The sequence below is a fragment of the Physeter macrocephalus genome, chromosome 4 (assembly GCF_002837175.3).
Source record: "Physeter macrocephalus isolate SW-GA chromosome 4, ASM283717v5, whole genome shotgun sequence".
Lineage (NCBI taxonomy): Eukaryota > Metazoa > Chordata > Mammalia > Artiodactyla > Physeteridae > Physeter > Physeter macrocephalus.
This window is the reverse complement of record NC_041217.1, coordinates 98,781,792-98,809,504: the sequence shown is the minus strand read 5'-3', so window position 1 is coordinate 98,809,504 and position 27,713 is coordinate 98,781,792. Positions and strand designations below refer to the sequence as shown.

The 27,713-nt window shown below is 32.9% G+C and overlaps 1 protein-coding gene and 1 non-coding gene across 3 annotated transcripts in view; one reads left to right on the top strand and one right to left on the bottom strand.

The window, feature by feature from the left end:
* The window catches only part of PTBP2 (polypyrimidine tract binding protein 2), an 89,075-nt gene that overhangs the window by 40,742 nt on the left and 20,620 nt on the right, over positions 1-27,713 (top strand). Inside the window, exons 4-8 of one of the 2 annotated variants that reach the window (XM_055084441.1) lie at positions 1,613-1,785; positions 2,743-2,886; positions 13,808-13,972; positions 14,065-14,175; positions 22,050-22,245. In XM_055084441.1, coding sequence (XP_054940416.1) covers positions 1,613-1,785; positions 2,743-2,886; positions 13,808-13,972; positions 14,065-14,175; positions 22,050-22,245 — 789 coding nt within the window. Of the gene's footprint in view, positions 1-1,612; positions 1,786-2,742; positions 2,887-6,390; positions 6,564-7,520; positions 7,665-13,807; positions 13,973-14,064; positions 14,176-22,049; positions 22,246-27,713 lie in introns of those variants that run through there. The other variant, XM_024119629.3, reaches the window with a different exon arrangement.
* LOC112063916 (U6 spliceosomal RNA) lies at positions 12,658-12,759 on the bottom strand. The gene has a single exon (XR_002891261.1). It is a non-coding gene; the product is annotated as a U6 spliceosomal RNA (small nuclear RNA).

The window sequence follows — 27,713 nt, the reverse complement described above, 5'->3', positions numbered from 1 at the left end:
TATATGTGTATTTTTTGATTCCCTGCTTTAACTTACAGTATCATTTAACAGACCCAATGATGATTTTGTTAAAATAAGATGCCACAAAATAGGAAATTCAGCCTGTTTCTGATAGGTTCAGGTGCCTGTGCACATACATGTTTTCCTTACTTATGAAAGGAAGTGTGGGGAACGTTTTGTAGTTCTTCTTATTTTTAGAATGATGAAGAACTAACTAAGATTTTTCTGGTAATATATTCAGAAGCCATAGCTTACTACTCTTCTGTACAAAGTCAACTTAAGGGGATTTTTAAATGCATTGGCTGTTCGTTCATGTCTATAAACTTGAGTGAAACTGTTAAACTATGACTTAATTGACACTTGAAGTTATACTTATCAGGTGAATTCACATATTATCTCTGATCATCCAGTAAAATCACTACCACATCACCCTCTTCCGGTCCTCTGCTAAGTCACTTTTAATCACATTACTGTGCTTTACTTTCTCCATAGCACTTAATCACTATAAGAAATAATCTGGTTCATGTACTGGGTAGTCCATCTCTCCCACTAGACTACAGGAGAGCATCAGGGATCTTACTGCTTACTGTTCACTGCTGTACCCCCAGAACCTAAAAATGTGCCAGACATATTGATACTCAGTAACTGTTTAAAGAATTAATGTTTGAATAAATTTTGAAGGCACTTAGAAGATCCCGATGGTCTTAGAATTTTATAGATAGTATTGAATGTTTTCTGGGGGTGTACTGTAAAGTACCAAAAATCATATCAAAATAGAGTATACATGCATATTTCTCACTGTGTACAGATTCTTCAGGTTAGTTAGATTCTCAGAAATATCCTTGAGTTCTTAGAAGATTAAGAACCACCAAAATATCACCTATTTTATTGCATCTTTAGTAAGTTTGGTTTTTTGTTTATTTTTTGTGTTTTGGTAAAGCTTTGGAATAAAAGCAGGCAACTAATTTGTTGTTTAAAATATATCACTTTAAAGCTCAGAGTAACAGAATAAGGTAATCAAGTCCATGAGTGATTTATAGTAGATTTTGATAGTGACAAAACATTTAGGTAGAGGAATGTGACCCATAGTGTGGATTGACTGCATAATAATTTTTACAGCATTGCCTTCTTTGATTCCATTTTTTAGCACATTTTTCAAATTGAACAATTTAGAATTTCTCAGGTAAAATTATAATTTTTGCTAAGTCAAAATTTTCACTTTTTTGTATTTTCCTTAGTCTTAGACTGTCTTAGACTCCTTATTAGTCTCTAGTAAGATGATTGAATTGTAAGATAATTGTGTTCTATAGCCATTGACCATTTCTTTATGAAATTGCATTTTAATGTTTTTGATTATCGCTTGCTACTCTTTACATATGCTATCCAGAAATATATTTACCCAGTAGTAATCTTAATTGATGATTTCATTTAGTAGTAATTGGTGGATATGATTTTCTCTGTTACTTTACAAACCTGGTTTTTGAATTTTTAGGAAGTATCCCAAGTCTGCTCAGCTCTGTTTTAAGTTCTTTATTAAAGTTTGTTTTGTGATTTTTTTTATGCAAATAAGGAAAATCAGTATACTAAAGACTGTTTCTTTAATGTCTTTCAGCCAATGGTAATGATAGTAAAAAATTTAAAGGAGAAGATAAAATGGATGGTGCTCCTTCTCGTGTACTTCATATTCGAAAATTACCTGGTGAAGTGACCGAAACTGAAGTTATTGCTTTAGGCTTACCTTTTGGTAAGGTGACCAACATCCTTATGCTGAAAGGAAAAAATCAGGTATATTTCTTTCAGGACTTATAAAATGTTAAGCCCCAACTATCCAGCAGGTGTGAATTAGCTGTCACCTGATGAAAGGATAGTATATAGTAGGTTACTTTTCTTAAAGAACATGACAGAAGTCTTACTCTGACTTTTCCTTGTAGCTGTGTTTGGGAAACTAATGCTAGGGAGCTAAAATGAATAAGTCACCATAGTTTTCAAATTTTGCCTTTTAAATTCCCTTTAGGACTCTAATTGCACTATTGGTCAATGAGATTGTGGGAAATACAGATGACATACTTCTTTTATTGTGGCTTTGCTCTTTGTAATATCAGAAATCAGTAAGAACACTAGCAGCATCTTATCCTTTAAGCTTATCCCAGGGAAATATTTATCTGATAGCATTAGAAAAAGATGGTCATTAGTCCCAGATATTCTATATTGAATAGTTACACCTGTAGCAGTAGGGTCCAGGTATATTAAAAATCAAATTTTGTTTTAAAGTTTCTAATGATACCATTAGAAGAATTTAGAGAAATTTAATGTTCTCTTAAAATATAGTTAATATCACTAATATGACATTTAATTTTTTTCTTTGTTAAATTGTAAATGCTTTAAAAATGACTTGGTGTTCTCTTATGTTTTCTAGGTTAGGAGTGGTAAAATTCTGGTGCTGGAAAACGTTTAGATTTTATTTTCTCTAGCCTTTGTTGAAGCGGGTACATTTGTAGTGTATGGAAAATCAGAGGTGGAAGTACTTTGTATTCTAAGAGCTTTCTTCTGAGTTTAGCTTTAATTGTATCTCTAAACTTCAGTAAGGGATTTCTAATTCTACCTACTAGAGCATCTAACTGTAACTTGAAAGGTTATATTCTAGATACTGATTTTTCTAATGAGCCAAATCGATTACACATATATTGAAGTTTATTTGAATTTGATTCATAATATTAAGATTTTTGCTCTTTAAATTTTCAGGCATTTTTGGAACTAGCAACAGAGGAAGCAGCTATTACTATGGTTAATTATTATTCTGCTGTGACACCTCACCTTCGTAACCAACCGATTTATATTCAGTACTCCAATCACAAAGAACTAAAAACAGATAATACATTGAACCAGGTGAGTATGTGTAGGTACATAAATAAAATGGGCTAGATAGAAGGTATTAAGAATCTCATAAACATATTAGCAGAAAAAAATTTTTTTAACCATTCAGAAGATTTTTCTATGAGCATTTTCTTGTATTTTGTTTTCTGGGTTTTTTGTGGCATTTTCTTGTAGCATGTTAAATATTAACCATTATGTTAATTTACAGAAAGTATGTGTGGTCTATTATTTTCATATTTTAAATTAATACTGGATAAATTAGTTAAATAGCATTTTTTCAGTGCTTTTAAGGTTTTGGTCAAAGTGTTCTTTTTCTGTGTGCAAATTAAAGTTTTTGTATAGAAACTGTCTGAGGTAGGACTTAAGCATAAACTGTTTATGCAACTCTGCTGCTTAGACTTCAGTGTACGAAGTTCAGTCCCTTTAGTTATTTGACTTTTTATAGGTCTTAATTTCTTATAGAAAAACTCCTATTGAGGATGTGTTAATGGTTTTCCTGGGGGGAAAATGTAAGAATTGAGAATATATGTTGAGAATATGTGTTGATCTTTTAAAAATGTGATGTAGAAGATATTAATTATCTAAAAGATATTAATTATCTAAAATTATTTTTTTACAAAAAGCGTAAGAATGGTTTTAGATCTAAATACATAGGATCTAAATACATAGGATTGCAATAAAAACTTCAGCTCTTCAAATGTAGTTTTTAGCTAATTATATCTGTTTTAGTAAAATCTAAACTGTGGCTCTTGTCTTATCAAAAATTAAATGGAAAATAATTCCTCATAGATTATAACCTTTGTAAAAATAATTTAAGATCATTTTGATAGTTCATGAAAAATAAGATTGTAAAACTTTTTGCCTAAAAGATAAGGCTAAAATTTCAGTTGTTTTTTTAATTTGATAATTTTCATTTCTTTTGAACCAGAAGTTGTACTTCTCAGAATTTATCATGAGAAAATATACCAAAAGAAAATATCTATTCTCTGGTTTTTTTTACTTAGAGTTTAAAATGGCATTTAATATCCCAATTTTATTTTACATGTTAGTATTTTCAGTAATTAGTGAATGCATTCTCATTTAAAAAGATTCAAATGAAAATGATGTGGAAAGAATAAAGATAAGGCATCTATAGATATATATATATATGTAGGGGAGGGGGATTTGTCATTTCAAATAGGATAACCAGTGGAAGCCCGACCAACAAGTGACATTTGAGTAACAGACTTCAAAGTGATTAGAGAATAAGGCACTTACTGCAGTCTTGGTTATATTCCAGACATAGGGAGCAGTCAGTGCAATGTTCCTTATGTTGAAAAAAAATTTTTTGACAGCCATATTTTTGATTTTCAAAAGTTCTTCTTTGATACCTTTTTTACCTTGCAATTGATCATTCTTTACAGTTACTAATTAATGGTATTTTAAAATACTTGACTGTATCTTTTACTTTCTTTAGTATTGGCTGTTACGTTTATCTTGTTCTCTCTATTCTTCTCTTCCTCCCACTCACCCTCATTGTCTGTTTATATTTCAGAATGGACAGTTAGGTTTTATTGGACTTGCATGCTTTCCTCTAGAGTAAGGTAATGAGGACTTGGATACTAACCTGGGATCCCCCCAAATGCCAGAGGTCTTTATTCTTGGCCTTCAAAACTCCATTTAGAGTTTCTGTTCTTCTAAGGGAGTGTTTAGTTGTTGTTGCTTTTGTTTTTATTGTTTAATTATAAGTTGGTTGATGGTGAGGAGGAAGAGGATGTTTGTTAGCCATACTTTCTGTTAACCCTTTTATTTTCACATTCTCCTACCTCCTGTGTACCTACCAATTTCTAATTTGATTCCTATGGCTGCTACCAGTGCAAACCCTGTTTGCTATGTGTTCACTATGTCTTCTGTCCATGCATTTTCTGAGTTCTGGGAATTTGATAAAATTATTCTGAGCTAGTGATAACCTTCTCTCTTCAGTATCTGCATTTATTCCATTTAGTACTTATTTATAGTCATTTTAATAGTGTTTTATAATAGAAGAGATACAAATGAATGTGTGTGTCAATCATGAATTCTTCCAGAAACTTTCATCAAATCAGTAAGTCCTGTGAATTCACTCTTTTCAATATCTACCCAGTTTTCTTCTTTCTTGCTACTTCATTTGCTCAGACACGATCATCTCTTGGCTATATTACCTAATAGCTTTCTTTTACTATCTTTCTTAATTTTTGTCTTCAGTTCTTTCTCCCTAGTACAGCCACGCACGCGCGCGCGTGTGTGTGTGTGTGTGTGTATGAGTGTATCTCTTTCTAAAATGACAAATCTAACTAAGTTACTCCCCTGCAACAAATCCTTTTCATGCTCAGGGTAAAGGCCCTTTCTGAGATGAGTACTGTTTCTGTCTTATGGCTACTCCCACCCTATTTTCCTGTGCTTCTATCCCAGTAGTAATTGTAGCACCTATAACCTGGCATGCTTTCTCTTATTTTGTCTTTGGAGGCCATTGTGTTTCTGTGCTGTCAGTTTTACCTGGCATATTGTGGCCTGCCTGCCTTTGTACCACCTTTCCATCCCTCACTTCACATGGCCACTTGTTAGACATCTTCAGGTTTCCCATTAGTTACTTTCTTTGAAAGTCATCCTCTGATCCACAGAATGGATTAGGTTTGGATTAAGAACCCTTAATACAAATGAAAATCACAGTGAGATACTGCCATGTATACCATACTGGATAAAATTAAGACAGGTAATACCAAGTATTGGAACAATGAAGAGAAGCTTGAACTTCCGTAAATAAGTGATGAGAATGTAAATTGGTAGAATCATTTTTAAAACCTTGAAATATCTACTAAAGCTGAGCATATACATATTCTTTGACTTAGTAATTTTTACTAGTCACGTATCTGAGAAAATACATATGTGCATGAAAAGATATGTGTATAAGAAAGTTCATGGCACACTGTATGTAATAGCCCAGAGCTGGAAATGATCCACATGTTCAGCAGCTGTAGAATGTGTTGTGGTATATTTATTCGTTGGAATACTGACTGGCAAAAAGAATGAACAAGCTACTGGTGCCTCTAGAACTTGGATGAACATCATAAAAATTATGTTTATTGGAAGAAGCCAGATCAAAGTAGAACACATACTATATGCTTCCATTTATATAACTGGGAGAAAGCATGTGTGTGGCTTCTGGAGTGTTGTAATGTTCTATTTTTTTTATCTAGATAGTCCTTTCACAGATATGTTCTATTTGTGAAATTTTATTGAGCTGTATATACTTACGATTTGTGTCCTTTTATGTGTATATTATTGTTTCAATATGAAGTTTAATTAAAATCTAGGTTGGCAAGCCAACTCTGCTCCGTGAATTTTTTTTAAAAAGTATGAAGAAGCTTCCCTGGTGGTGCAGTGGTTAAGAATCCGCCTGCCAATGCAGGAGACACGGGTTCGAGCCCTGGTCCAGGAAGATCCCACTTGCTGCAGAGCAACTAGTATACTAAAGACTGTTTCTTTAATGTCTTTCAGCCAATGGTAATGATAGTAAAAAATTTAAAGGAGAAGATAAAATGGATGGTGCTCCTTCTCGTGTACTTCATATTCGAAAATTACCTGGTGAAGTGACCGAAACTGAAGTTATTGCTTTAGGCTTACCTTTTGGTAAGGTGACCAACATCCTTATGCTGAAAGGAAAAAATCAGGTATATTTCTTTCAGGACTTATAAAATGTTAAGCCCCAACTATCCAGCAGGTGTGAATTAGCTGTCACCTGATGAAAGGATAGTATATAGTAGGTTACTTTTCTTAAAGAACATGACAGAAGTCTTACTCTGACTTTTCCTTGTAGCTGTGTTTGGGAAACTAATGCTAGGGAGCTAAAATGAATAAGTCACCATAGTTTTCAAATTTTGCCTTTTAAATTCCCTTTAGGACTCTAATTGCACTATTGGTCAATGAGATTGTGGGAAATACAGATGACATACTTCTTTTATTGTGGCTTTGCTCTTTGTAATATCAGAAATCAGTAAGAACACTAGCAGCATCTTATCCTTTAAGCTTATCCCAGGGAAATATTTATCTGATAGCATTAGAAAAAGATGGTCATTAGTCCCAGATATTCTATATTGAATAGTTACACCTGTAGCAGTAGGGTCCAGGTATATTAAAAATCAAATTTTGTTTTAAAGTTTCTAATGATACCATTAGAAGAATTTAGAGAAATTTAATGTTCTCTTAAAATATAGTTAATATCACTAATATGACATTTAATTTTTTTCTTTGTTAAATTGTAAATGCTTTAAAAATGACTTGGTGTTCTCTTATGTTTTCTAGGTTAGGAGTGGTAAAATTCTGGTGCTGGAAAACGTTTAGATTTTATTTTCTCTAGCCTTTGTTGAAGCGGGTACATTTGTAGTGTATGGAAAATCAGAGGTGGAAGTACTTTGTATTCTAAGAGCTTTCTTCTGAGTTTAGCTTTAATTGTATCTCTAAACTTCAGTAAGGGATTTCTAATTCTACCTACTAGAGCATCTAACTGTAACTTGAAAGGTTATATTCTAGATACTGATTTTTCTAATGAGCCAAATCGATTACACATATATTGAAGTTTATTTGAATTTGATTCATAATATTAAGATTTTTGCTCTTTAAATTCTCAGGCATTTTTGGAACTAGCAACAGAGGAAGCAGCTATTACTATGGTTAATTATTATTCTGCTGTGACACCTCACCTTCGTAACCAACCGATTTATATTCAGTACTCCAATCACAAAGAACTAAAAACAGATAATACATTGAACCAGGTGAGTATGTGTAGGTACATAAATAAAATGGGCTAGATAGAAGGTATTAAGAATCTCATAAACATATTAGCAGAAAAAAATTTTTTTAACCATTCAGAAGATTTTTCTATGAGCATTTTCTTGTATTTTGTTTTCTGGGTTTTTTGTGGCATTTTCTTGTAGCATGTTAAATATTAACCATTATGTTAATTTACAGAAAGTATGTGTGGTCTATTATTTTCATATTTTAAATTAATACTGGATAAATTAGTTAAATAGCATTTTTTCAGTGCTTTTAAGGTTTTGGTCAAAGTGTTCTTTTTCTGTGTGCAAATTAAAGTTTTTGTATAGAAACTGTCTGAGGTAGGACTTAAGCATAAACTGTTTATGCAACTCTGCTGCTTAGACTTCAGTGTACGAAGTTCAGTCCCTTTTAGTTATTTGACTTTTTATAGGTCTTAATTTCTTATAGAAAAACTCCTATTGAGGATGTGTTAATGGTTTTCCTGGGGGGAAAATGTAAGAATTGAGAATATGTGTTGATCTTTTAAAAATGTGATGTAGAAGATATTAATTATCTAAAAGATATTAATTATCTAAAATTATTTTTTTACAAAAAGCGTAAGAATGGTTTTAGATCTAAATACATAGGATCTAAATACATAGGATTGCAATAAAAACTTCAGCTCTTCAAATGTAGTTTTTAGCTAATTATATCTGTTTTAGTAAAATCTAAACTGTGGCTCTTGTCTTATCAAAAATTAAATGGAAAATAATTCCTCATAGATTATAACCTTTGTAAAAATAATTTAAGATCATTTTGATAGTTCATGAAAAATAAGATTGTAAAACTTTTTGCCTAAAAGATAAGGCTAAAATTTCAGTTGTTTTTTTAATTTGATAATTTTCATTTCTTTTGAACCAGAAGTTGTACTTCTCAGAATTTATCGTGAGAAAATATACCAAAAGAAAATATCTATTCTCTGGTTTTTTTTACTTAGAGTTTAAAATGGCATTTAATATCCCAATTTTATTTTACATGTTAGTATTTTCAGTAATTAGTGAATGCATTCTCATTTAAAAAGATTCAAATGAAAATGATGTGGAAAGAATAAAGATAAGGCATCTATAGATATATATATATATATATATATGTAGGGGAGGGGGATTTGTCATTTCAAATAGGATAACCAGTGGAAGCCCGACCAACAAGTGACATTTGAGTAACAGACTTCAAAGTGATTAGAGAATAAGGCACTTACTGCAGTCTTGGTTATATTCCAGACATAGGGAGCAGTCAGTGCAATGTTCCTTATGTTGAAAAAAAATTTTTTGACAGCCATATTTTTGATTTTCAAAAGTTCTTCTTTGATACCTTTTTTACCTTGCAATTGATCATTCTTTACAGTTACTAATTAATGGTATTTTAAAATACTTGACTGTATCTTTTACTTTCTTTAGTATTGGCTGTTAACGTTTATCTTGTTCTCTCTATTCTTCTCTTCCTCCCACTCACCCTCATTGTCTGTTTATATTTCAGAATGGACAGTTAGGTTTTATTGGACTTGCATGCTTTCCTCTAGAGTAAGGTAATGAGGACTTGGATACTAACCTGGGATCCCCCCAAATGCCAGAGGTCTTTATTCTTGGCCTTCAAAACTCCATTTAGAGTTTCTGTTCTTCTAAGGGAGTGTTTAGTTGTTGTTGCTTTTGTTTTTATTGTTTAATTATAAGTTGGTTGATGGTGAGGAGGAAGAGGATGTTTGTTAGCCATACTTTCTGTTAACCCTTTTATTTTCACATTCTCCTACCTCCTGTGTACCTACCAATTTCTAATTTGATTCCTATGGCTGCTACCAGTGCAAACCCTGTTTGCTATGTGTTCACTATGTCTTCTGTCCATGCATTTTCTGAGTTCTGGGAATTTGATAAAATTATTCTGAGCTAGTGATAACCTTCTCTCTTCAGTATCTGCATTTATTCCATTTAGTACTTATTTATAGTCATTTTAATAGTGTTTTATAATAGAAGAGATACAAATGAATGTGTGTGTCAATCATGAATTCTTCCAGAAACTTTCATCAAATCAGTAAGTCCTGTGAATTCACTCTTTTCAATATCTACCCAGTTTTCTTCTTTCTTGCTACTTCATTTGCTCAGACACGATCATCTCTTGGCTATATTACCTAATAGCTTTCTTTTACTATCTTTCTTAATTTTTGTCTTCAGTTCTTTCTCCCTAGTACAGCCACGCACGCGCGCGCGTGTGTGTGTGTGTGTGTGTATGAGTGTATCTCTTTCTAAAATGACAAATCTAACTAAGTTACTCCCCTGCAACAAATCCTTTTCATGCTCAGGGTAAAGGCCCTTTCTGAGATGAGTACTGTTTCTGTCTTATGGCTACTCCCACCCTATTTTCCTGTGCTTCTATCCCAGTAGTAATTGTAGCACCTATAACCTGGCATGCTTTCTCTTATTTTGTCTTTGGAGGCCATTGTGTTTCTGTGCTGTCAGTTTTACCTGGCATATTGTGGCCTGCCTGCCTTTGTACCACCTTTCCATCCCTCACTTCACATGGCCACTTGTTAGACATCTTCAGGTTTCCCATTAGTTACTTTCTTTGAAAGTCATCCTCTGATCCACAGAATGGATTAGGTTTGGATTAAGAACCCTTAATACAAATGAAAATCACAGTGAGATACTGCCATGTATACCATACTGGATAAAATTAAGACAGGTAATACCAAGTATTGGAACAATGAAGAGAAGCTTGAACTTCCGTAAATAAGTGATGAGAATGTAAATTGGTAGAATCATTTTTAAAACCTTGAAATATCTACTAAAGCTGAGCATATACATATTCTTTGACTTAGTAATTTTTACTAGTCACGTATCTGAGAAAATACATATGTGCATGAAAAGATATGTGTATAAGAAAGTTCATGGCACACTGTATGTAATAGCCCAGAGCTGGAAATGATCCACATGTTCAGCAGCTGTAGAATGTGTTGTGGTATATTTATTCGTTGGAATACTGACTGGCAAAAAGAATGAACAAGCTACTGGTGCCTCTAGAACTTGGATGAACATCATAAAAATTATGTTTATTGGAAGAAGCCAGATCAAAGTAGAACACATACTATATGCTTCCATTTATATAACTGGGAGAAAGCATGTGTGTGGCTTCTGGAGTGTTGTAATGTTCTATTTTTTTTATCTAGATAGTCCTTTCACAGATATGTTCTATTTGTGAAATTTTATTGAGCTGTATATACTTACGATTTGTGTCCTTTTATGTGTATATTATTGTTTCAATATGAAGTTTAATTAAAATCTAGGTTGGCAAGCCAACTCTGCTCCGTGAATTTTTTTTAAAAAGTATGAAGAAGCTTCCCTGGTGGTGCAGTGGTTAAGAATCCGCCTGCCAATGCAGGAGACACGGGTTCGAGCCCTGGTCCAGGAAGATCCCACTTGCTGCAGAGCAACTAAGCCCGTGCACCACAACTACTGAGCCTGCTCTCTAGAGCCTGCAAACCACAACTACTGAGCCCACATGCCACAACTACTGAAACCCACACGCTTAGAGCCCGTGCTCTGCAGCAGGAGAAGCCACCGCAATGAGAAGCCCGTGCACCGCAACGAAGAGTAGCCCCTACTCGCCACAACTAGAGAAAGCCTGTGCACAGCAACGAAGACGCAGTGCAGCCAAAAATAAATAAATAAGTCAATTTATTTATTTATTTTTTAAATGGGGAAGGGAGATGCAAGAGGGAGGAGATATGGTGATATATGTGTATGTATATGTATAGCTGATTCACTTTGTTATAAAGTAGAAACTAACACACCATTGTAAAGCAATTATACGCCAATAAAGATGTTAAAAAAAAAAGCTACACATAAATGAGACCAAAAAATGAAGTTACTTGTTAATGATAATAGAGAACGTAATTGTTAAGGTAAAAAAGGAAGATGGAAAATAAGTCAATTTATTTATTTATTTTTTAAATGGGGAAGGGAGATGCAAGAGGGAGGAGATATGGTGATATATGTGTATGTATATGTATAGCTGATTCACTTTGTTATAAAGTAGAAACTAACACACCATTGTAAAGCAATTATACGCCAATAAAGATGTTAAAAAAAAAAGCTACACATAAATGAGACCAAAAAATGTATGAAGTTACTTGTTAATGATAATAGAGAATGTAATTGTTAGGGTAAAAAAGGAAGATGGAGAACAGTGAATAGTATTGGAAAGAAAAGTATGCAGTAGATAAGTACTTAACATGTTTGTATGGAGTACACATATAAACATATATGCTTGTGTATGTAGGGAAAGCAGACAGGGTGACTGGGTTGCAGAGGAAACTTTAACTTTTTATACTGTTTGGATAGTACACCATGATCATGTGATTCCTATTTTAAGAAGACGTTCCATTATTTAAAATAGCAGATGTTAGAGTTGTTCTAAGTTGTGATATTTCCATGCTTATTATAATAAGTGTATATAAAGACATGTTCACAAATGAAGAAAGTGAACAGTGAGCTACTTGCAATGAGCTACTTAAAATACTTCATTTAAATATATATATTGGGTTAAATATGTTCAGATGTCTAAATTAACAAACATTGTTCTAGAAATCTTTTTATCCCTCTTTTTTTATCCCTTTTTTTATAACTATATCCTTTATAGTAGTGTAAATGTGCCCATTGTATTAAATATTTATTGTATGTTTCAAAATGTTGGATTTGAATTAACAAGTCACTTTAACATAAATTTATAGGTCATTTTATTTAATTAGCATTTAGATGATGAAGTTTGACTAGATGAGTGTGTGATCTCTTTGAGTACCAAGCTATATGATTTCCTGGTTATATAATATTTCAGTGAAATGACCATCCTCCCACCTTTTTTGAGATATAATTCACATATACTTTGTGTGGGTTTTAAGGTGATTTGATATATTTATATTTTGCAAAATGATTACCACCACCACATTAGTTAATAGGTCCAGAAAAAATGTGACACTTCATGATTTGGGGGTCATATTTGCATAGGGCCATGCTAATCTCTGTGTTGTTCCAATTTTAGTATATGTGCTGCTGAAGGGAACACTGATCATTCCTTATTATCATAAGTGTTCTCATTCTTTTGTATCCGCCTTCCTTTTCATTCATCACTGTGCTCTGTTTATATTCCTGTTCATCTGCCAATTCAACTTTTTCAAACTATAAAGCAGTGTAGAGGTATTTGTCATTATTATATCTAACAGTTATTTGCCTTTATATAGGTTTTCTGACCCCAGATAAGGTAGAAAGAAATTATTCCTTATCAGTGAATCTGTCAGTAATAATAGGAAAGGCATAATAGTAATAAAGGCAGTCTTTTTGGAACATTTAACATATGATTTAGTTGACAGATTTCCCAAAAATACTGTATTTTTTCAGTTCCATATATATTTTTTTTCACATTTTAAAATCTCAGAAATCAAGATGTCTTATAATAGTTGATCTGTCATGGTTCAATTATCAATATCTTACTAGTCCTACGTAAAATAATAGTGTATTAGATACCATAACATGTATGGAAAATATTCTTCATATTTTATTTTGAAGTATTCCTGAAAATTTTATGGCTTTGTAGTATGGTATACATCAATATCTATTCTAAAAATTTTGGTTTCAGAAGTTATGCTAGTATGAAAAAAAGAATTTGTATCTGAATAATCTTCTTTTAGGATTTATTGGAAATAATAAGGTTTATGGGAGTTCTTTTGGATAATCTAGTAATCCCCTTGTTAAGGTTTACTATGTGCCTTTTTTATGGAATGAATAATGTTAAAGTTTCATTGTTCTCTAAAAGTTTCTGTTTAAAACATTTTCTGAATCTGTCAGACTACATCTTGTTGTTTTGAGAATAAATTATACTGACTTTCTTGTTCCACATTGGTCCCAAACCCTAGATATTTGTTTTGAAGTAAATACTATTATAATACTTGAATTATAATCCCTGGCTCGTGGCAGGTGCTCAGAAGTATTTATTGAGTATTAAATTTTATTTAATCTGTATGTGTTCTAGAAAAGAATTTAATATTGTAACGTGTAGCAAAGTATAGGTGAAAATACCAGGAATGTTTCTAAAGTGCTTATCTTTCATTTTTTAGCGTGCTCAAGCGGTTCTTCAAGCAGTGACAGCTGTCCAGACAGCAAATACTCCTCTTAGTGGCACCACAGTTAGTGAGAGTGCAGTGACTCCAGCCCAGAGTCCAGTGCTTAGAATAATTATTGACAATATGTATTACCCTGTAACACTTGATGTTCTTCACCAAGTAAGTTTAGTTTTAATTTGCATGTTTATCTATAAAATTGAGAAATAATAATACAGTAGATAAAATTTGTTTTGATTTTAATGTTTTAACAGATATTTTCTAAGTTTGGTGCTGTATTGAAGATAATCACATTTACAAAAAATAACCAGTTTCAAGCTCTTCTCCAGTATGGCGATCCAGTAAATGCTCAGCAAGCAAAACTAGTAAGTCTAGCTTTTTTTTGAGATAGCGATAATTTTCAGTGGCAGATATGTATATGTATATACACGTATATATGTGTAGCTAATGTTATTAATACTGACATAACTTAGCGATACCATATAGCATTTTAGATGGCACACATTGTCATTAAGATAATATTAGAAAAGCTTAGTATTTATGATAAAAATGAAATGTTTATTTTTAACATTAGTTATATTTGTAGTTATATGTAATATAGGCTTATATTTTGCATTTTTGTTTGATTTAGGTTCAGAAGTTTTGTGCTCTTGAGGATATAGCAGGATTGTATTGTGCATGCATACCTGTATAAGATTTTACATTTTCCAGTGGGAGTTTCAAAGTAATTAATTTAGCTATAAGATAGTTTGGCTGAAATACCTCAGTAGACATGTGGCTCAATGCTATGATAGGCTCTCAGTCTATTTCCAGTATTCTTTTTAAGTATTTTTTTAAAAGATAGGTTTTTTTGAATAAGTTATTAGTCTCCCTTTTATTCACATTACTTACTTTTTTTGTTGTTGTTGTTATATATGGAGGGTAAGAAACTGTTCAAAGCAGTAAAATCTACCCCTGGTCATAGCTACCACTGAAAACTGCATACCACATCTTTGTTTCTAAATGCCTGATCTTCTGTTTGTGTATCTTATTTAAATCTACCTTTGTCTGTCTCTTTAACTTCTTGTGCTGTAGTATCTCATTTTTATTCCATTATTAAAACATTAAATATTATTAAACCATTAAATCAACTGTCTCTACTTATATTTGTCTTACCTTTTTTCTCTCTTTCACACTTTTACTTTCAGACTAATTATGGTCTATTACTTCAATACTTCCTCCAGATCAAGATAGCTTGTATGAAACCAGGCCATTTTTAATTATTGTTTCATTGCATTCCATCCTTAGAATCTCATTTGGGGAGCAAAAATAGCTTCAGGTAGCAGAAAGGCTTTACTAGTAATAATAGCATAATTGAAATGGTTTACCAAGTGCTGTTATCTCATTTTTTTCTGACTACTCCGTGTTATAAACAGAACAGGAATTTTTCCTGTGTTACAAGGGGACGCTAAGATTTAAAGAGGTAAATTACTTATAATGTACACTATCTGTAAAGTTGACATTTTTTAGGTCTACTTTTCTCCAGCGTGTTGCTACTCACTGGTTCCCAATTGCATGATCTAATCATATTATGTTTCCCTTTTCAGCAATTAGAGTTCTTCTTTAAAAAAATAATTGTCTTTCCTAACATGCCCCAGCCCTCCTACTTTGGAGATATAAATATTTAAAGAGTTACTGAAATCACTGTGGTATGAGGTTTGATTAATAGCAGACAATCTAGAAGCCATGTTCTCGATGGCACTTTTCACAACTTCAAACAAATTTAAATATAGTGCATATTTTTCTTAATATGGAATATTTTCTTTGTCATTCCCTTCCGATCCAGAGGAAGAGTATTTGGTAAAGGACCAGTGAAATGGAATTTGATTCAGAATTATACTGCATTTGGGCTATACAATTCAGTGGGGAAAGTAGTTTATATATATCTTTCAGTATTTGATAGGTTTTCATTTAACCAGTCTTCTGTGTACAGAAAATAAGCATTAAACTTGGTGTTTGTGAATGTTCATATACACTCACTCAGTTCTTCTCTACAAAGATCTACAATTGTAATTCTAAGAAAGTAGGTAATAATTAAGCTTTTATTCTGGTATCTGAGCTCAACTATATTTCACTTATTGGAGAAGGAAAAAGGAGTTTGTTTCCTAAACTTGCTTGTCCCATTATCTTGTAATCCAGATTCCTTGTTTAAACATATATTTTTGATGACTCCAGTCATTTTTCTTCATGCCTTTATCTGGACTGTAGACTGTACCTAGAGAATATCACATAATCTAACCAATTGGTACTAATTTAAATTCTTCAGCATCAACTACAAATTGGCCCTCTGCTTGCAAAATCTTACCACATTTCTTTGGTCTGTTCTCCCATTTTCCACAATGACTATATTGGATAGAAATTTCTCTTTCCACCAAGTCTCTCTTCACTCTTTCTTACGACCTTGCCTGCTGCTTCTCAGAAAAAATAGAAACTATCAGATGGAAACTCCATCAGTATTTCTCACAAAATCTACTTATACCCACACGTATCTGTCTCTTCTAAATAGAAGGCATAGATATTTCTAAGACCAGTAAACACCATATACCATCCTCTTCTGCCTCTTAAGAGCCTTTGCATTTTCATCTCCTCTTCTCTTGTATTTTTCTCTTTGTTGGTTACTTCTCACCAGTGTTTCAAGTGTGCTTAAGTGTTCTCTAATTTTTTAAATGAATTTACCCTTAATTCTGTATTCCATATCTGTCCATCTAACACCTTGTCTCTCTTCCCTTTCTTCATTTATAACTAGACCTCTTAAATAAGCTGTCTTTATTTGCTGTTTATACTTATTATTCTCTTCTTATTTCTCTACTTAGAGTAATTTGGTTTCAGCCCCTCTTTATCCATATTTTTCTCCCTCGTGTCACCAGTGATCACTAGAGTAGCTAAATCTCAACAGAATTATTCAGTCCTTAACTAACGTTAGGTAACATTTGACATTGAACCTTTCTTTCCCTTTCTTAAAATCCTCTTTTCTCCTGGTCTCTGACACTTCTCACCTAGATATATCCCACCTCTCTGTCCCTTCCTTGTTATATCCCTCCCCTTCCACCACGGAGACCTCAGCTGTTACAGCTCAATTACACCTTTGTGATTCTGACTACTCATCACTTTTTCTAGCTCAGACCTCTTCTGAGAGACCCAGATTAGGAACCCATGGACCATGGGGCACCTTCAAACTTAGCGTGTTCAATTAACTCCTGTCACCACCACCACCCACCACCAAAAATACGAAAGCCTGTATTTTCTGTGTCAGTAAAGGTCAGGGTACTATGAATCTAAGAAACAAGCCAGAAAACATTGAATCTTCCTTTATTCCTCTTTCTTTCAGCTTATCACCAAATAGTACTGATTCTAGATCCTAAATTTCTGTTGAATCTATCCTTTTGTCTCCAACTCTCTTGCCATCACCGTAGTCTAAGCTAGTGTCATTCAAAGTGCTAGTCTTTGATGCTACAAGGAGCTTGTGCCAAAATACAAATCAGCATACTTTTAGCTATAGTTTGTTTAGTGTCAGTGTTGATAATAAATTTGGACACAAACTTCTCTTCATGCAGAGAGTGACTTGGGGTTGCTAGTCCATGAACCACAGTTTGAGTAGCACTGATCTAAGCCATCATCTCTTAAATCTGTGCTTCATTGGCCTTCTGACAAAACTCACCACTTTGAGTTTTAAGAATGATCTCAAAGTCATATTTCTTCCTTTCTCAGTGCCCTTCAGTGACTGATTTTTGTCCTTAATATAAAATCCTCTTTCCTTAACATAGCTTATAAAAACTAAATCTTGCCTCTCCAGTCTCATCTTCCACCTCTTTAACCATATTGGAATTCTTTAAATGCTTGCATATGCTATATATTCTCTGATCTCATGGGCTTACAACTTGCTGTTCTGTTTGCTAAAACTGTTCTCTCCATCTCTTTATGCCCAACTCCTACCTCTCTTTCAAATATCAGTTTAGAAGTCTCAGAGAGGTCTTTCATAACCTTTCAACTAGATTGGATCCCTTCCTTTCTTAGTTCTCACCACTGCACATCAAACTTATAATTACTTGTTAAGTGTCTGTATTATCTGTTGGACTATAAGTTATATATGAGTGGGTATCATGTCTACTTTGTTCCCTGCTACGTTTTTAGAACCTAGCATAGTGTATGGTGTATTACAGGTATTAGGGCTTTTTCAACCCATGTCACAACTTTCCCAGCATCTGGAGTGCTGTAGATCCTTCTGACCTTTCAACCATCCATGTACATCTCAGTGTATTATAAAATGAGTTGGTTCTAAACTTTGTAATTCAGTTGCTATATTTTTATGCTTGTTAAAACAGTAGAGATCATGTGAAATTTATAGGTAAGGAATAAGAAGTTGGGAAGAGAATCTCAAGCCTGCTTCTCCACTTCTATGGTGATTGTTGTTCAGATGAATGAGAGAATGACAAAATATTGCTTACGCCCTGGGAATTCATTTAGCAGGCATAGTGTACCTTTAGGTTTGGGGGAAGAGAATTATGGTATTGTTTAAAGTATGATCCAGAGCCCATTCTTATCAGACTGTGGTCCAGATACATTCTTATCATATAGATTGCTTATACAAAATGGGACTCTTAGGCCATTCTGAACTAACAGTTCTAATCTTTGGGGTTGGGAGCCCACTACTCTGTTTTGTTTTGAATGCCCTGGGAATCACTGCCATGTAAAGGCAGCTTGAGTGACAGAGCCAACCAAACTTTCCATATATTAGTTATGATCTTTGGCAATTATTTTCAGTTAATTGGAATTCTTTCCCCCTAGCATTTTGCTTTATAAGAGAAGAGCAACTTGGAAAAAAACATATTAACAATGGAGTTTTATTAGTGAGGGTTGGAGGGGAAAAATGTAACCATCTCCTGAATTTATCCTGAGGTTGGCTTTAAAAACCTCTTAAGTCAACAGAAAAGGTAATGTATATTGAGGGTTGACATTTAGGGTGGTAATCACAAGTCATTGTCACAATCATAATTGTCAAGTAAAAAGTAAATTGTTTTAAATGATCTTCACATTTATTAAAGAAAATGCCCTAATGCCTTTTTCAAAAATCTTGTTTATTGGCAAGCAGTATATTGGGCAAAGATATCACTTACTGTGGCTTTCTAGTTCAGTATCTATATTTTCGAGAAATAGAAGTAATCTCCTTTTCACCTGGACTTTTAAAAATTATTTGTTTTATACAACCCTGAAATTATAACACACATGGTAGAAAATAGCTGTTTTTGTTTTTGTTATTAGAGACAGCTTTTCAGGTGTGTTATCTATTTCTATTAGGAATGTGTACAGTTGACACTGGACAGTGACACTGTGTCTTTTGGAAATCCTTTAATATGGTCACTCTGTTTTAATATGCAAGTGGATTGTTTCTCATTAATGATTTCTTCCAGGAGAGTGTATTTCATTAGTTTCATTGGTGGCTTTTCCTGTTTTTAATCCATATGCAATGTTTTATTGTGTTGTTAACTATACATTCTGTATTTAACATCTTTACTGAGTTTATCATGTTTTTGCCATAAATCTTATACTTAGTATGAAAATACTTTTTCCTGATTGTTTTTGTGTACTCCAAACCTTCCCTTTGCATAGACACATTTGAGAGGCCTTTCTGCAAATTAACTTGAGCTTTTACTGTCAGAAATCTTTGCTCTAGCAAGATCACTGCAATCCCGATTGCTGAACACAGACTGACCTGTGTGCTGCCATTATTTCCTGGAATTTTGCAAACACACGAGCTTGAAGTGAGCTTGCATATATAGTTTAATTTGATTTTTCTCCTTACCTCATTTGTAGTCATCTTACCTCAGCCAGCTATTGAAAGTGCCTGGATTTCTATTCTCATGTATCCTTAGCTCTTGTTCCTCTCATATGTTGCTAACAGGTGATTTTAATTTACATATTGTTTCCTGATTTCTCTAGCTTTTATATCTTAGGTATACTTGTGTATCTCCCATCTACATAAAGATTTTTTTTTTTTTTAATTAAAGGAAGAATGTCAAAGGCTTCTAGAGGGCTTTCTAGCAGTTAGCATATTCAGGGTAGATATTTGGCAGTCAACCTCATTGAAAGAACTCAGCCCCAAAGAAACTCTGCTTATTGTGAAGTTAGTGATACTGTGTCAGTACATTACTTTTTGCATTAATTTAGATAATACGACCCAAAGCCAGGTCTTTTCTTACAAGATATCAGATTTTTTTGTATGATGTTATTGAAATAGTCACCTAAGAGTGAATTTTGCTACTCATCTTCTGACGTTCATATATTGGGGAGAGATATAGATTCTATTACTTGGCTCAACATTTCCCCTATAGGAATGAGTAAATGAAGACCTATTTTCAGTGCTTTGTTTGTCTTTACAGCAGAGTATTGAATTAATACTTATATTATTCTGGCTGAGAGAGTTGATACTTGGCATTCATTCTCATGTGATGATAGGTACATTGCCTAATTCAAATATAATTCAAATCCTGTTGTATATGTAGTCCCTTTAAGTGAGTTTTCATCAGTAATTATTGAAATTGGTGAACTTGGGTTGAATTGTGTTTTTAGGTTAGTTTTTAGCTTGGTAAATATATTCACATAAATCTTAACTTTTTTTTGAATTTTATTTTATTTTTTTATACAGCAGGTTCTTATTATCTGTTTTATACATATTAGTGTATACATGTCAATCCCAATCTCCCAATTCATCCCACCACCACCACCACCAACCACCCCCCAACACTTTCCCCCTTGGATAAATCTTAATTATGTATATTAAAGGAATGGGTTTTCTTTTGTTAGAGTGGGAATATTTTAATTATAAGCTTCATATACATAGGGAGCTATAGAGGTTTACTTTTTCCATAACAGGGCACTCTTGATTATATTTAAGTCTGTTTCAGTTACTTTCCTTCTTCAACAATGTGACAATTAAAATAGTCATACTGAGGTAATACAAAAATTCTCTTTCAAACACAAACGTGAAAAATATGTTGGTCTACTATTAATATAGTTTTGGTTTTACACACTTAATAGATCTTGGTCTGTGCAGATATCAGGCTTGATCTATTTATGTATTGTTATCAGAAGAATTGTTATCATTTTTGAGGTGAATTATAGAGCTAAACATGTTCTTCATTTCTGGACTGTTATTTTATACAGTAAATGTTTATTCTTCTAATGAAAAATTAACAGTGTGTTCCCCTGTTCTCTAGTTCATTCCAGGTTTCTATCCAGCTGGAGTAGCATTGGTGATTATATAGGAACAGAAAAAAACATAATATAACAGCAGCACAGTCCTTTATAATTCATATATTTTACATATGTGTAAAATATACATATGTGCTTTTACATATGTGATCTTTTATCTGATCCTCATAATAACCCTGCAAGGAAACATGGCAGCCATTGTCATCTCTGTTTTCCAGGTTCAGAAAGATTCTGAGATTCAGAAAGGTTAAATAACTTGTTCAAGATGACCTTTCATCTCTAGAGCTTCTACTCCTTCTATTCCAGAACTTTCCTGGGATGACGTTGAATTTGCTTATTCAGCAATTTAATTCTGATTCAGGTTGAACAACCTAGGTTAAGGAAGATAATACTGGGTTGGCCAAAATGTTTGTTGGGGTTTTCCTTAAGATGTTATGGAAAACCCAAACGAACTTACTGGCCATCCCAAGAGTTTTTGCTCATTTCATGGTAGTTGCTATTATGCATCATAGTGATATTTATTTGTCTTGAGGCACCTCATTTAATGTGGCATCAAACAGAAGTTACCTTATACCTATACCAATTTTTATAAGTGTTACCATACAGCAAAAGATATGTGTATAATAAAATTAACTTTAAAGTATTGTGCAGACTATTATGGTACTACTTTGGCAGGACTGACTATATTTGTGACCCTTGTTAATTTTTTAAAATTAAAATATTTGCAGATTTTTAAAATTAAAAGTATTAGCACATATGTTTAACTGGTTGTATTTTTAGATTTAGGTAACACTTTTCTATTTAAAGAAGATAGTATTTGTGGAAACCAATATATGTACAGCTGGGATAGTAAAGAACAGGGTATGGAATTTGATCCCTTTCCTGGCAGCTTTTATGTTTAGTTTTTCATTGTTGAGTTTTATTGTCAAAGTCATACTTTTTCTAATTTTTATTTCTTAAGATTGCTGATATATTTTGTTCACTTTTACAGGCCCTAGATGGTCAGAATATTTATAATGCTTGCTGTACCCTAAGGATTGATTTTTCCAAACTTGTGAATTTGAATGTAAAATACAACAATGATAAAAGTAGGGATTATACTCGACCTGATCTTCCATCTGGGGATGGACAACCTGCATTGGACCCAGCTATTGCTGCAGCATTTGCCAAGGAGACCTCTCTCTTAGGTATGATTTTTATTGTCTATACCACTTTCTCCCATTTTGCCAAATGGGAAAGTGCCTGTTAAACTCCAGTAAGTATAATGAATCTCCCATTTTGGGATGTAAGAAATGATGTTAGGTTTCTCGCCCCATCAGGTAAGAAAGCATATGACTGCTGTTGGAAGAAAACCCTAAGTTCATAAGTATAATGAAAATTTTATCAGTTATATTCTTTTTCACCACTCTCATCTTCTCTCCCAGAATAGAAGAGGAAAAGCTCTAATGAAGAAATACTGTTGAGTTCTTAATAAAATATTTACACTCTAAATTGAAGTCATGCTGTCTAGGGGCCCTTGTGCATATTCTTTAGGGCCAATCTAATTGTTTCAATTTAGCACTGCACAGACAATGAAAAGTTAACAGATGCAACATATAATGGGAGTAGGTGTATAGATTTTTTCAAAGCATATTATACTCTCTCTTTTAAACAATTTTAACTAGAAAGAATTTTATATAAAATTTATTTTGGTATTAGTATTTGCATTTTGTCTTAATCATTGTATTTCACCTCATTCTACAATGGATTTGACCCACCTAATCAAAAAACAAAACAGAACAAAAAAATTTGCAACTAATAGTTGACAGAGTCAAGATGAAGAAAAAATAAAGGAAAATGTTTTTTTGTAAGTAAAATAAGTGATTTATAATTTAAGATGAAATTTTACAGTTTTATTTGATGTATTCAGGAAATTCTTGGTTTCTGAAGTTTGTAAGATTATCTTTAAATGAGTGTTTCTATACATATGGAACCCAAGATTGATGAGTTACAAACTAGTTCTTACAGTTTAGTTTGTTTATCAATTAAAAAAGAAAAAGCATTATAATGAAGTAATTTTGGGAAATAGATATTTACTTACTGTGAATATGTAGCATGTGTTATCCATTTATAAATATGTAATATAAGTGATACATCTAGGAACCGAGACACACTAATGCACAAGAAGTCAAGAGTGAGACAATAATGAGTGATACATGGCCTTTGCTTGTAACTGTTACTGTGAATTCTTAAATTTTTTTAACTGGTAGAAATTATTTTATAGAAAAGACAAAAATCAACATTTACTGAAGAGCTTCTATGTCATAGGCATTCTGCAAGTCACTTAGCAGATACATTATTTAATCCTTAAAATAACCAAAGTAGAAGATGACAACAGGATTTTTTATAGTAGTTTCTAAGAAGTTTAAAATATTACATGCAACTCATTAAAGAAACAAGGGTAAAATACCAAGAAACTTCAGCTAGTGTCAAACATATGACCATCATTATCACTTTATTGGACCCTAAGAGCTATGTGTGTTTGCTCATTTGGGTGTAGTTAGATGAGTTTGTATGTGTTTTTGATTCTGGGTGGAGTCATGGTTAGAGGGAATTCATCATCGTTTTCCTTGTAATCTCATGGCTTTGATGGAATTTTTTTTAAGTAATAATAAGCCTTTCTCATAAAAGATTATAAAGTTACACCATAACTAAGTTCTGTTTTATTCAGTGCTTTTATCATTTTTCAAGTGTTCTACATTTTTGCATTAAAAGAATATGAGTAAAATTGCTTAGTTCTTAGTAAATAAATTTGGTGTCTACTTCCAGCTCTGTCTTGAATATTTTAATATAATATGCTGGCATACTTCGTTTCATTGTGCTTCACAGATACTGTTTTGTTTTTGTTTTTTAAAAGCAAATTGAAGGTTTGTGGCAACCCTGCATTGTCAGATGATGGTTAGCATTTTTTAGCAGTAAAGTATTTTGTAATTAAGGTATATACATTTTTTTTAGACATAATGATGTTTACACACTTAATAGACTACAGTATACTGTAAACATAGCTTTTATATGCACAGGAAAACCATAAAATTTGTGTGACTCACTTTATTGCAATACTTGCTTTATTGTGGTGGTCTGGAACCAAAGCTGCAATATCTCCAAGGTATGTCTGTATTTTTGTTTCTGTGCTCTGCCTGATAAGAACAAGGAAAATGTTTTGTGGTGAAAATATGTGAATTCACCTTCCTTTACTAAATGACTTCATTGTTTACCTGTTTTAATGGTTTTACATCTTATAACTGGGTTTTTTTATTTTAAATGCAAATAGTTTTTGAAAGTAGGTGAGTTATAAGTTTTAAAAATCAAATAATGGAATTTATAATTTATGAGATTACTTATATTGATTTTTTTTCATATTTTCTATGTGAATACATATTTTGTACAAAATTAAAATCACACTATTTTCAGTTTTGTGTTTTATTTGAATTATTCTGAGAATTTTTTTGAAAACTGATAATTATAATAGCTTCATAACATCCTAGTGGATATATAATACTTTTGGAAGTATGTTGGACATTTAGTCTACTTTCATACTTTTCATTAGTATAAATGGCGCTGTGACAGACACCTGTACATAACTTCTTTGTCTCTTATTTACTTAGACTAGATTCCTAGAACTAGAATCATTGGGTCAAAGAAAATGTTAAAGACTTCTGAATCTTGTTGCAAATTTCTTTCTAGAATGGTAATATTAATTTAAACTAACATGAATGGTATATGAGGCTGGCTATTGTACTTTTTCCTCTACCAGCTTATTATAATTGTTATTATTTTCTGAACTACTTTATAATTTTCAATGCTTATTAGGTACGTACAAGTCTCTGAATTGGTTGTCTGGATTCTTTCTATTAGGATGTACAAAACTAATATAAATGTACAAAACTTAATATAAAATGTATATTAAGGATATTATGTTCATATTTGGTATGAGCTAAGCATTCAACTTTATACTTATATTTTAGACTGGCTAGTTATGGAAAAATATTTTTAAATAATTCATCACAGGGCTTCCCTGGTGGCGCAGTGGTTGAGGGTCCGCCTGCCGATGCAGGGGACACGGGTTCCTGCCCCGGTCCGGGAAGATCCCACATGCCGTGGAGCGGCTAGGCCCGTGAGCCATGGCCGCTGAGCCTGCACGTCCGGAGCCTGTGCTCCGCAACGGGAGAGGCCACAAGAGTGAGAGGCCTGCGTACTGTAAAAAAAAAAAAAAAAAAAAAAAAAAAAAAAAAAAAAATTCATCACAATCCAAATGTTTCTGTTTACAGGACATAAAGGTAACTTCTTTTTACCCCCCACACCTTTGGTGGGTATTGTTATCTTTATGAGGAACCACTTACTGTTTTGCTTTTTAAAGTAGTCATCAAACACTCTTAATAGTGACATACACTGTTGTGTTAGTGAGGTCATGCCTTCTGGAATGGTGACTAAATTTTTTTCTCTGTTTATTTGCTTCTAGTGATATTTAGTAAGTCAGGTCACTTCAAAGTACAACAAATTAATATTGATAGGATCCATTTCCTGCTTGAGTCTTCCTCAAACAGTACTTGTCCAAAATGAAATAATTGCTCGGTATCCTTTTATTTCAAAGATTCTGTAAGAACATAGATACTAGGTGATAATTCTTTTCTGCTAAATATTTAGGGGGATTCACTTTACTTTGTATGATTTTTTTTATATTATATCTGAGCACTTGACTAAATTTAATTAATTTGGAATCAGTATTATAACTTTTAATTGGTTTATTTTACACAGTAATTTTTTAAGACTAGCATTCTCGGCTTCCTTTTTTTAGTGCTAAGGGACCACAGTGTCTCCAAAAATGTATTTTATTCAAGAATGGAGACTGAGTGCTTTGTAATTAGTTAGAAATATGACATTTAAATACATAATCACAAACTTGGCAGACTATTAGTTATTCACATATTCTACATCAAAGAACAAGGTGATCAAAAATCCTTGAGATTATAAATTGAGATGTCATTATAATGATCATTTTATCATGTTTAAGAAGTGTAGTTAATTTATTAAGGGGTGGGTCACTTCTAGAAAAACTGCTAGAAGTAATTAATTTTTCATGATCGTGTTGTCTACATTTTAAAAATTAATGCAGATAATACGTACAAAGAATACTTACTTTACAGCCTTCTGGGTATTTTTTGTTGTTTTTTGTGGTACGCGGGCCTCTCACTGTTACGGCCTCTCCCATTGAGGAGCACAGGCTCCGGACGCACAGGCTCGGTAGCCATGGCTCATGGGCCCAGCCGCTCCATGGCATGTGGGGTCTTCCCGGACCGGGGCACGAACACATGTGCCCTGCATCAGCGGGCGGATTCTCAATCACTGCGCCACCAGGGAAGCCCTTTCTGTGTATTTTGAGTTAATAAGTAGCAGCCATTCTCACTATACGGTTTTAACAGAAAAGCAAAGCAAACTTTGTATAGGATATCTTTTGAGGTGAAAATAATTGAGAACAGATATAACAACCATTTATTCATAAGGGTAAATATGTAGTTCTTATAGATCAGTGTTTCTCAAACTTTGCTGCACATCAAAATCACCAGGTCTTACCCTAGACTGAGAATTCCTAATGATTAGTGAGTGGGTTTCTAATTTTTTTAAGATTCCAGGATTCCAAGATGTAGTGGGAGTTGAGAATTACTGCTATAGAGGAAAGTTTGTAATTTTTTAGGTGCTTTATTTTAGTTTTTTAGCAAAGTTATTAGTGTTCTCATAAAAACATACTTTATACCTATTGAGCCAGTATTCTAATACTTTTCTTTATTCATGCCATGTAAATCTGTCTTGGTATCGGTACAATTCCACTGATACTGTTTAGCTGTTAAATTGAATTTGGTTTTCTTTTCTATGTGTTTATGATGCATAAAATTAACAAACTAGTTTCTAAAATGTTTTTTAAAACTTACTTTAAACTTAATATTTTAAAATTTATTATTAAATGACTTCTGAAAGCTTTTGTTTTTGTTACTTTTGAATGGGTTATTTACATGGTGTGTTTTTTTTTAAAGTTTTTATTATCAAAGACTTCAGTTATCATATCCATTATCTCAATTCACTAGTTCCCACACTTGTTTTATCTGTTCATTTTTTCTGTTGTATTTTGAGGCAAATCCTTAACATCAGGTCATCTCAAACATTACCATAATTTCTCTAAAATAATGACATTTTCTTACCAAGCATACCTGATCAAAATTGATTAAAACCTGATTATCATACCTGTCAAAATTGATGATGATTTCTTAATGTTGTTGAATACCCAGTCAATCTTGCATTTCCCCAGTTGTCTCAAAAAATGTTTTTTAAGCATTGATTTGTTCAGAATAGGATCTTCTCAAGGGCCACACATGGCATTTGGTAGTTATGTCTCCTGAATGTCTATTACTCTGTTAAAGTCCTCTCCCTCTGCCCCAACCCTCAGTTCCATTGACTTATTGTGGAAACCTAGTTATATTCTTTTAGAAAATGCCACAATCTGGATTGGTCTGGCTATTTATTTCCTTATAGTGTCATCTTTTTTTTTTTTAAGATCACGTGTTCTTGTGTATTCATATTTATTTATTCATTTTTAAAAAATATTTATTTGGCTGTGTCGAGT